Here is a 12,140-nt window from a genome sequence, read left to right on the forward strand (position 1 = left end):
ACTCGGCTGAGATGCAATCTAAACCAGAAGCTTTATTGTTTTTCATTTTTTCTAAGGCAAAAAGTAGTTCTGGCATTGAGAACGGATTGTCTAGTTCTTCGATGTAAAATCTGGTAGTGTCTACTTTCTTTAAAGCTAATAGATATGTTTTTTGTTTTAATTTTTTAAAATAAATAAGACAATTTTATATATAAATATTTTTAAGTCGATTTTATTCTTTTCTTTTCTAATATTATTTATAAAGGGGTATAACATTCTTCTAACTTTGTGTGTGTGTTTTTTTTTCTAAATATATGCCAATATAATCTCCTTGACAACATTTTATTGATATCGTTGATTGTTTTAATTATTTTTCATTCCTCAACGCTAATTATTCCCCAAGCATTCGAGATTTTTTCTTTTCAATTTTCCTATTTTGTCTGTCTTCATAAACTTATTGGAATGTTGTGCACGGGACCATATCACTTATATCCCTTTGTGACAAGTCGGCAGCCTCTTTGCGCGCTTTTAAGTAGATAATTATGGGCCTATAGAACTTGGTTATTGTTCTGCCTTTCCACGACAACTTTCATGTCGATTATTTTCGCTTGCATCTCAAGAGAATTCCAAGTTTTTTGATTGTAAAAATTTCAATATTCCCAAAATTTGCAAAGATTCAAATGTATCGAAGTCATCCAAGTAACGATGTGAAAATTTTTCATCGGCAGTTTGTCTCGGGAGTGACAAAGTTACTGGCAATTGTTCAGCCATAACTGAGTGATGGGTCACTAAAGCTTTGAGTGATGAAAATTCCTTTTTGGCTCCCTTTATTTAAAGAGAAGAAGAAATTAGTTAAATGATGTTCTTATATGAAAAAAGAATTAAATAATTACCTTAATTTTGTAGCATCTTGGAGATCCAAGGATAATGAACTTCTTCACTTTTGTCTCCATTCGAAGGGAGAGTATATAATTTCCAGGCTTTACACTGGAACTTTGACGAATTATGAATGCTCCAGGAGTCTCTTTGCTCAATTTCTCAGCTGCAGCCTTACCCGAGATATTCGGTTGGAACCAAGTGGCGTCACGAAGCTCCGAAGGTATTTCGATGGGTTTTCTCTTGGGGCTTTTTCCATCTGCAATTATAAGAAGACAGTTTTCTGTGTTAGAGAGAGATCTTGACAATTTTATAGTTTCAAGTTTAACTTACTCTTTTCGGCTTTTGGCGATCCACTAAGTAATTGGCAACAATCCTTTATCCCCACATCTGAGTCAACTTCGTCCCCATCCTCCAGGTAGAACTCGTTTTTCGGCCAACATCCCCCTCTTTCCACAAGACGAATGCACTTAGACCTCGTCTGATGATTGGATGTCACGACAAGCAAACACTCGTCATCATCGTCATCATCCTCGACATCGTCAACATCCTTAATGTCATACGAATCCTCCATCATCGTTAGATAATCCACCTATAGAATAAGGATCAAAAGCTGTTAGAATAAAATGCTCCATCACAAAAGTCCACACAGGACACAAAGCAAAAAAGGACTATTCTATACACAGTTACAGTTAATCCAAGGATATTGCTTGCGATGACGATGCTTACCTCATCATCAAACTCAACAGCTTCTTCGGATTCTTCCTCGGAGATGGAAGCAGGATGGAAGAATTTTTTCCTTAGAAAATCTCTCATGCAATCGTAGACTTTAGGTTTTTTTGGAACCGAGGCTGTTGCCATACCAATCATCTCACAATCGTCCTTTTCCAGAGATCCAGGAGTAGCAGTAACAATGATATTGTTGGTATTAGTGTCAGTGGTGACGTTGTCGTTGTTGTTGTTTTGATGACTTTGTATTAAAAATTTAGACAATTGATGGTATTTTTTGATAGCAATTTCAACGCTTTTTAGAGTTGATTTAGTCCTTTTCGTAGTTGTTTCGTCCTGTAATGGCGGTAAATCGTGTTCTGGATACAACTCAGAGTAAGGCGGTAATATACGTGTGTCGTATTTTTTCACCGATTTTGACTTCTTGTTTGTCTGAGGGCTAAGATTCTTCTGATGCAAGAACTGTATAAAATCCAAGAAGAAGAAAAAGAAGTAGAAAAAACAGGATTAATAACAGAACAGCAAAATATATAAACATGTTTTTTGTGTCTTAAAATTCTATCCCTACTCTTTAAGCATAAGTCACATTGATCCCTATCAGGAGTGACAGGAGGAAAAGATGAAGAATAAAAAGATATCCTTGTTTCTTTTCCATCTACAAAGGGTAAGCAATTATTTTTAGTTTTACTGAAGGATATCTTTCTACCTGATCACTAAGAACTTTATATTTTATGTTTATGTACTCGTTTCTTGTTCGGGAGAAAGAGAGAGGTGTTAAAAATGCATTCAGGACCATGTTTGTAATTTTGAAAGGTACTTTATTTCAAATATCTACATTGGATTTGAAAATTCTTTTACTGACCTAAGCCACTTAACACTCGTCTACTCATATATAGTTTGTTCTTTTCTTTTGAAAATTCTCTAAATTTAATAATACCCTAGTATGAGGTCCTTGAAATGTTATTCTTTATATATTATTGTTTCTTTTTTTTCAAATGTAAAGGGAATACAATTTTGACCATGTTTTGGTGTTGTACAAAAATTTGTTACGTGTGGTAAATGTATGGACGTTTGTAGAAATACGTACATAGTAATGTAAGTTGGTATGGGCAACAATGAAGGACATTAATTTTCTTAACATAAAACATAAATTCTAGGACGAACGTTTTATTTAATGGAACACACCTTCTTGGGATTTATGGATTTTGTTTAAGGGTGGACGGGTTTCTGTTTTTTTGAAACATTGTCACATCTATTGTATTGTTGCATTTGGTTGTTCAAGGAGTGACTTCTTAAGAGGAATAAATGAGATCTTAAGGTACCGATTCGTTTACCTTTTTTCTGCAAACGTTCGTGAGGTCTTGTTTTTGTCAGTAGTTATTTCTATGTCAATACGTTTTTAAGACAAAAGACGGAAATTAAAAAATTTGCACGTTACATGGTTAAGTAGAAACTTGCTTGTTCCTGTTTTTTTGTACGGAAGGTGTAAATATTTACATTGTATTGTAGTTTTCAAAAGCTGATAATATCTTAAACATCACTTACAATTGATTATTCAAAAGAAAAGATATGAACATAATTTCGCTGAAGCAAAGTTTCAAAGAACTGAAATGCTTTTGGTTTTGTCACGAAAAATACCTATTAATTTTGATGAACGGCAGTTGTTATTTAAAATTAAATTCTAGAAACCTGTCAAATTTTAATTTTGACAAAATATTATAAGTTCTTCCTTTTCTTTTTAAAAAAAGGCCTTTAGTTTTTTGAAAAATTGATTGTGAGATCTAAAAACCCTAATCTCGATTTTGAAGCATTATCTTGAAGATCCCAAGAGTTACAATACTGGTTAAGTTTGTTAATTTGCAGTTGTAGAGTTACCGGATTATCAGTAAGAATGACATGGTCATCCGCATACAAAAGCACCTTCATAAGCAAAACACCTCCTGTAACACTGTCTCAAATGTTGTTAATAAAAAGTGAGAAGAGCAAAGGACTCAATATGCAACCTTGTGGGACACCAGCCTCTGCGAAGAGGTTCTATCATTAGAAACTACCTAAAAAAGGCCTTTAGTTTTTTGAAAAATTGTTTTATTATTTTTACAAACTTTAATCACTTTATTTAGAAACAAAAACATAACTAAAAAGAGGCCGGGATGCGACCCACACTGATAACTTCCCATCCCATTAAAAATTTGAAAGTTTTCGTGTTGGTTTAAAAAAGTCGTCAAAGATATTTGAGTCGAAAATCAATGTTTACCAACTTTTGTTAAATTTCCTTTTAAGTTCTTATTTTTTTGTAAGAAAAACTGTCGATTCTGGTTTGGTATCCGTAGAACCTGTGGCTTGATGGTTAGTGCTTTAAACTTTCCAGTGACCCTAGTATATTCCCCAAAATCAAAAAGATATTAAGGAAAAAAAAACGGTAGTGACCTTCCATGTCTGAAACTCCAAAGAACTGAAGAGAACAGAGACAGCGCAAATAGATCCAGAAGAAGCCATCTTTGACGATGACTTTTATATAATTGAAGATCCGAACGAAAAAGTGGAGGCAGTGGGAGCTTCCTTCCAGCAAGTGGACAAGGTAAATGTTAGCATTCGCCCCAACCACGACCTGGAAAATAGAGCAATACTTAATAACTTTTAACTTCGAAATGAAATGACACAATGGCGATCTGAGAACCGCGGTTTCAGGCGGTTCAATGACGATTCCTTGGCAAAAGCCATAATCGCCGAGCAAACGGGACCAAGTCCCTTGTTAGTGACGAAGGTTGTCAGCCCGTCAAATCTTCGGTCGATAAGTCTTCTTCCGGGTATCAGCAAAGTTTTCGAAAAGATCATCAATAGAGCTCTGACTAAGTGGGCTGCGGACAACAAAATAATTCCGGATAAACAGTTCGGGTTCAAGGCGGGTCATGACACAATTCATGCTGTGTCTAAACTCGTTTCTGATATCCAATGGAATAAATCAAAACAACAATGCACAGGTGCTGTTCTGGTTGATTTGGAATAGGCCTTTGACACTGTATGGTTAGAGGGTCTTTACCTAAAACTGAGCAGGCTTGGCATAAGCAAGCCATTGTTGTATTTACTTTAACTGTAGAAAGTTTGTTGTCAAAATTGACAATGTTACTTCATTAAAAATGGTCTTCAACAGGGAGCGGTAAATTCGCCGATTCTCTTCAGCATTTATACCAGCGACCTGATAGGTAGTCTTACAAAGGCAATTGCGTACGCCGACGATATAAATGCGTACAGAACGGCCCGAAAGGTTGAGGTTATAAGAATTCTCTTGCAGCGTGATTTCGACAAGATTCAGCGATATTGCAACGACTGAAAACTGAAAATAAATGTCCAGAAGTCGGAGAGAATTCTGTTTCGGACTCCGTTGGCTAGGGCCACGAGGGATACGTGCAAGAATTGGCGCAAGATGGTCATCGTTGATCTTCACGGGCAGCTATTAACGAGCAAAAGTATAGTGAAGTACCTCGGTATCTGGTTAGATCAGTATTTATATTTTGACAGACATACGAGTATAAATGAGCCTTCGCTCTGACGAAACGGCTGTTATTTAGCGGTGGACTTGACCTCAGAGTAAAGGTAATTTGCTACATGGCCCTCATACGGCCGATGATCGTTTATGGGTGTCCTGTGTGGTTCAACGTTCAAATCAAATGGGGTGGCGCAACAGTCCGTTGTGAACCAGGGCCTAGTGACTTACAACTCTCAACCATTCCTGTGTGCGAGTACTGTTGTCAGGAATGGAAGGGACCTACAATTTAAGGCCGAATCCGAACGGCTAGTTTGAGAAAGCACTTTTTCATGACAAGGATTACTCTTGAAGGATTTGTCAAATCCTCGCAAGAGGCAGTACCTGCGAAAATTAATTTTTTTTTTTTTAAATTAAGGTAGCACAAGCAGGGATTGAACCCTAGACCCCTTGCATGACAGTCCAACGCACTAACCATCATGCCACGGGTACTGGCGTGGTTCAACGTTGCCCCTTCCCAAATGGAGAAGTTTCGGGTGTTCGAGCGGCAGTGTTTACGACGCTGTACCGGGTTATAACGAACAGCCGAATCTTCTTATGTTCATTACTATTCCAAAGAGGTCCTATACAACGGGACTCGAATCAACAGAATTGACCATTTCGTGATAAAACTCATTCGAGGTCATATTGCAAGAGCTATGTCTTCGACCAACAATTTTCAGGGTGTTCTATCCGAACGACGAATATTTTGAAAGTGCACGCTTGAGCGGCTTCATTCCACCAGAGGCATTCCTCTTTTTAGACAAATGCGGCTTGATACAGGATAGATTGGCAGTTCCATTAATCTACTACGTCAGAAGACGAACCGTGGATAGGCAACTCCTGTACAATCGGGACGTCATGGCACAAGGCGGAGCAGAGCTCCTTCGGTTCAGTAGGGCTGTGTCCGAACCGGAGCGAACTGATAGGGTGAAGCAGGATAACCAGTTTTGGTGGCTTCAATCGGCACTTGATAGTGGGTAGTCGGGATGGAGTTTTAAGCCTTGGCCGGCTTATATACTTGTTTTATAGTTTTAGGGTTGAGTTTTAAGTAGAATAGACATGGTGGCACAAAAAAAATACAAATAAGAAAAATACAAAAAAAATACGCAATAAAAAAAGGAAAAAAAAGGACAACAAGATATGAAAAACAAAAATGTTAGATAGTTTGATTTGCTGCTGTGGTTGTTCTAGTTTTAAGTAGTTTATAGGTAGAATAGGTGTAGTACCCGTACCATGATGGTTAGTGCGTTGGACTGTCATGCAAGAGGTCTTGGGTTCAATCCCTGCCTGTGCCACCATAATTTAAAAAAATAATTTTCGCGGGTACTGCCTCTTGCGAGGAATTGACAATTCCTTCAAGAGCAATTCTTGTCATGAAAAAGTGCTTTCTCAAACTAGCCGTTCGGATTCGGCCTTAAATTGTAGGTCCCTTCCATTCCTGACAACAGTACTCGCACACAGGAATGGTTGAGAGTTGTAAGTCACTAGGCCCTGGTTCACAACGGACTGTTGCGCCACCCCATTTGATTTGAGGTAGAATAGGTAGTGTAAGTTAGCTTTAGGTTTTCTATTGCTAAGGATCCTTTTTTAGGTAGTTTTTAAGTAGAAATAAAAAAGGATATCGATGTTAGTTTTTTTTCCAATTTTCTAATTGATACAAAAATAAATAAAATGAATTACAGTAAAATAGATATTAGCCGAAAGGTATTAGTTTTAAGTATTATTGTTTAACTTAGAATGTCCGCATTGGACCATTAAGTTATTTATAAGTTATGGTTACTTAGGCTAGTTTTATGAATTGTTTAAGATAGGTTTTAGATTGATAAAAATGAATTTATAGGTATAAAAAAAAAGTGTGTTGGACTCTCATGCGAGAGGGGTTCCATCCCTGCTTGTGCCACCTAAATCAAAGGTACTGACAAATTCTCCAAGAGTAATTCTTGTTATGAAAAAGTCCTTTCTCAAAGCTGTTCGGATTTGGCATATAAACGGTAGGACCCCTCCATTTCTGCAATTACTCGCACACAGGAATGGTTGAGAGTTGTAAGTCATTAGGCCCTGATTAACTACGGACTGTTGGGCCATTTAATTTATTTGGTAAAAAACCACCTTCTCAATTTTCTTTTGAGCCCTTTCTGCATTATTATCTGTATAACAAAATTTATTTGAAGTCGATATCTCTTCTGGCTCTTGAGCTATGGACGACGAGAAAAGCATCGCGAACGTACGAACGAACGGACATATTTCTGAAAATCTTTTATTTCGACTATAGGGACCTTGAAACGTCGAGAAATGTCCAAATTTTCAACTTGTTGAATCGGACTCATTACTTAAGGTGGCGCTACAGTCCGGGGCGGACCTGGGCCTCAACCAACATAGGTCTCGAGCCAGCTCAGTCCCTAGCTAGCTGTCTCTATTTTCGCACGCCAAGTTAGTTGAGGTCCTCTCCCACCTGGGTGCGCCACCTGAGTCGCGGTCTTAGTCTACTGCGCCGTCCCTCGGGATTGGATTCAAAGACCTTCCGGGCTGGAGCGTTGATATCCAAAGCGAATGGACTATAACTTCCTATGGGAAGTTAAAAACTTGACTAAACTGTAAATATTTTACTTTTAACATCTTAAAACAATGTCCGCTGTGACACTGTTATTTTTTCTTGGATTTTTAAAAATCAGTGTATTAAAATCACACCCCTAAGCTTTTTAAGTACCGAATATTTTACGAATCATGTAACTCAATCCGCCCTTTCATTCGATCCATATGTTGAAATTAAAATTATACATGAAATTTTATTAAAGCCCGCATATTTTTTATACACCCCTTCCTTAAATCTTACATGACCATAGGCAAAACCACACTTTTGCATCTGTTCAGTGTGTTAAAAAACCCTGCAGTAATTTTTTATCGTTTGAAAATCTATATTTACTCAGTTGAAAAGTAAAACATCAACATCTGCCAAAATGGTTAAACAATTTAATTACTAATCAATTGACACAGGCACAATGTTACGCTTTATCCCCGCGACAAACACATATCCCTCTTTTTATCCTTTTTCATATTTCTAACATGTTTATACACTCCACTGAGTTGAATCATTGATATTTATCGCCTCAGGGTCTAAAATAAAGAAGAAAAAGAATGAAAAGAATTTGAAACAAATTTAATTCCCCCCTCAACATGACAACATGCAACAATATTCTAAAAGGATCCTAAATTCATATCGAAGAAACACAATAATAACACACGTTGAATATGATAAAAAGTATATTTTGATAACGTGGTGTTGTAATCCAATGAATAGATAAAAACATCCAACGGCTGTTTCGTGCGTTAAAATAGTTTTTAAGAAAAAAGGAATAAAATATCTATGCATCCTTCAACTCGACTGCTTACCCATCAAATTTTAATGGCATCAGTTCTTCTAAATGAGTTCGTCCTTCTTTTATTCAATATCTGTACACATAGGTACATTTATACCTGCCAAGGAGTTCATCAATTTTATAGATTGATCGACTCGAATTCGGATGAAAAGTGCGCGCCACACTCATCTCATCTCGCATGTTTATTATTTTCGAGTTTGGTATTGGTACCTGTAAAGAACCACAACAATCGGCACTTTTCGTTCATTTCGATTTCGATTCTCATTATTTTTCAATTTTCATTGGAAGTGCCACCGAAAAAAAATTATACGAAGGTAGACAAAGAATATTCAAAAGGAGAAGTAAAAAAGGATAACAGACAAAATATATAAATACAAATGCACTCTGAAGAAGAAGGACTCCCCATCATCACTGTAAATATCTACAATAACAACTCTTGAGATATGAACTGACTGACTGGAGTAAAGGTATGTAGGTATATTAAGGACGAAAAATCATCGTCCTCGTTCATTCCGTCGTATACTTTCCTCACACTACATAAATGTATATACACTCTCGTTGTGTACCTAGAGTGAAAATTGTGAATCCATTGAAATTCATTTTTATTATATGTATGTTTTCCTTTGAAAAGGACTTTTTAAGGACCACGGAAAATTGTAGAGAAAATGTGCAATCCTTGAGTAGGTATGGTACATACATATGTTTTCTTTTTTCGAGTTTTGTATGGATCCTTTTGTTAAAAACTGATGGCATTTTATAGTGCTGCTGCGTTGCTTCATCATTTTATTGATGATCCGCTGAGGTGTCTGCTCAAGTTGGTTTACGCTTCATCAATTTTCCATTATATTCAAGACACACCGTCCGTCAGTCGTCGTCCGTGTATTCGTATAGTATAGCGAGCACATATGATTCGTATTTTCCTTTATTATAAGTAGGTACCTACGTATCATTCTTAATGGAATATCCTTTTTTTCATGTGAGCATGTATGGTTTTCGGTGGCAAGACCCTCTTAATGCAAAAAATATTATTTCTAGGCACCTTGGTTATTTTATATTGATGGAAATTCGTTATGGTTTTCAAGAGGGTTTATAGTTTTTTTTTTTTTATTCGTCAGTCAATTTGCAATGGACATTTTGTTTGACTTCTTTCATGTACTTCACCCAAACAACTACTAACAAAATATTGATTTTTATGTTTGTTCTCGAAAGGAAGAAAGAGAATATTGAAAAGTAGCTGGCAATTATTGTAATGGGGTTTCCATGAGTCCCATATTTTATAACAATCATTTAAAAAATGAAAAACTGACAACCTTCTAATAAATTGACAGTTGAAAATCTATAATCTGACATTCAAAACTTTACAAAAGTGATTCTGAATGACTTGATTTCGACTCAAAATAACTGCCAGGACAAGTTTTTCAATTAGTATTAAAAATTAACTTGACATTTCAAACTGATAAAATTGGGTGAGTATTTTAATTCGTGATTTACAGATTAGGCCAATAATTGGTATTAAAGCACCTATTTTTTTTTGTAAGCTAAGAAATAGAATAGAGAAACACTAAAAACACAAAAGAATTAAGTTTTTGACCAAATTTTAATGACCTATTTAGTCACCCTATAGTATAAGTTAAGGTAGGGAACGATCTTGCTCATGTATAAAAAGAGTCTGTTTAAAAATATCTCCTGTATTTAAAAATTAAAAAATGTGAATTCAAAAAAAGTGTATTTTCAAAAACTAAAAAGCCAATTGATTTCTCAAAAAATATCTTAATTTTGCTAAAATTGTATTTGAAAATAGTCAGAGCAGTACTTGTAAATTAATTTAAGTTTAAAAAAAATGTCAGTATGCAGTTATTAAAACGATTAACGATAATTTCGGAAAACAGAAATTGTAATACTTTTTTAGAAGTCAAAAATAAAAACAATAATATTTTTAACTTAACATAGGAAGTTATTGTAATGGGTCCGATTTGTCAAATTGAAAATTTTGACATTTCTCGACATTTCAAGGTCCCTAGAGTCGAAACAATAGATTTTTAGAAAGATGTCTGTGCGTGCGTGTGTACGTACGTTCGTACGTTCGCGACGTTTTTTCGTCGTCTATATCTCAAGAACCAGAAGAGATATCGATTTCAAATAAATGTTGTTATACAGATAATAACGCAGAAAGATGCAGAAAGGGCTTTCAAGAAAATTGCGTGGGTGGTTTCATTACCATAGCAGTTTGAAAAAAGGTGAACATTTTGGTTAACCCCAAATATCTTGAGAACCAAAAACGCTAGAGACTTGAATAAAATTTTATATAGTAAATTGTAACGTGATATCAATGATATACATTTTTTAAAGAAAACCCATTTAACGGTTTTTTTTTAAATCAAAAAAAAAACTGAAAAAAAATTTGTCACCTCCAAAATTTTAAGACTAAAATATGATTTCATCTCTAAAACAATATTGTGCAACGAAGAATAATGTTTTTGACATCTGATAAAATTTTGAGAAAAATCGAATTGACAGTTTTTTTAATAAAAAATAAGAATCTCAAAGTTGGTAAAAATTGGATATCGATTCAAATATCTTTTCAAAAACTTAAAAATTTAGGCTTCAAACTTATTTTATCTTTTATCTTCAACATCAGGACAAATTTTGAGAAAAATCTAATTGACAGTTTTTTTACAAAAAATAAAAGCCTAAAACAAAATAATAAAAGTTGGTAAAAATTGATTTTCGACTCAAATATCTTTTCAAAAATTTGAAATATTGGCTTCAAACTTTTTTTATTTCACAGAAAATATTGTTTTCGATATTCAGTAATTTTTATATAAAAATCCAACAGTCCGTTTTTTCATAAAAAAATAAAATCTAGAAAAAATAGTACGCAAATTTGGTAAAAATTGATACGAGTACATAAAGACAAACTTTTATGCATGACAAATCGACAGACGGGATGGGAAGTTATCAGTGTGGGTCGCATCCCAGCCTCTTTTTTGTCCAATATTATTGAAACAGTATAAGGGCTTGTGTAGAAAAAAACTATTGAAATAATGTTTATGGAGCAACACAAATATATTTTTTTTGAAAGCAGCCAAGTTAAGAAAAAATTAACGAACATTTAAAAAAAAATCTTTCGGTTCGTTTTTGAATCGAATTTTCATTTTTTTACAAAAAAGTGTGTATGAGGACTTCTGATATTCTAATTTAATAAATCAAAAAAGACAACACTTAAGACCTTAGCCCCCAGGTTTGAAGAACTCAATCGACCTAATATTTTGGGCTGTAAGGGCAAATACAGACAGACAGTCGGAAGGAATCGTGGGACCCACGCCTCAAGTTTAAAATTTTTACGCATGCAATACTTGTCATGTCAAAAATCTTTTAAAAAAATATTTTTTTTCGAAATAACTTTGGTGTTTTCAAAGTCAACAAAAGTTTTGAAGTAGATTTTAAAATCTTTCCCGGTCAAGATTTTTTTTTAATTATTTTTATTTATGTACATTTTTATATTTTTAAAAAGAAAACTATGAATTGAATTTTTAATTTCCAAAAGGAAGTTATTTTAATGGGTCCGATTTGTCGAATTGAAAATGTTGACATTTCTCGACTTTTCAAGGTCCCTAGAGCCGAAATAAAAGATGTGTACGTTCGTTCGCACG

General features: G+C 34.9%; 1 protein-coding gene across 1 annotated transcript in view; it reads right to left on the reverse strand.

Annotated features, from left to right (window-relative positions):
* Positions 1–210: 210 nt before the first annotated feature.
* LOC129948350 (uncharacterized) overlaps positions 211–12,140 on the reverse strand; it is a 38,120-nt gene continuing 26,190 nt past the window's right edge. Inside the window, exons 2-5 of the mRNA XM_056059314.1 lie at positions 1,585–2,046; positions 1,189–1,447; positions 873–1,114; positions 211–804 (exon numbers count right to left, since the gene is read on the reverse strand). Coding sequence (XP_055915289.1) covers positions 595–804; positions 873–1,114; positions 1,189–1,447; positions 1,585–2,046 — 1,173 coding nt within the window. The 3' untranslated portion in view covers positions 211–594. The remainder of the gene's footprint in view (positions 805–872; positions 1,115–1,188; positions 1,448–1,584; positions 2,047–12,140) is intronic.

This window comes from Eupeodes corollae, chromosome 2 (assembly GCF_945859685.1).
Source record: "Eupeodes corollae chromosome 2, idEupCoro1.1, whole genome shotgun sequence".
In the NCBI taxonomy this organism is placed as follows: domain Eukaryota; kingdom Metazoa; phylum Arthropoda; class Insecta; order Diptera; family Syrphidae; genus Eupeodes; species Eupeodes corollae.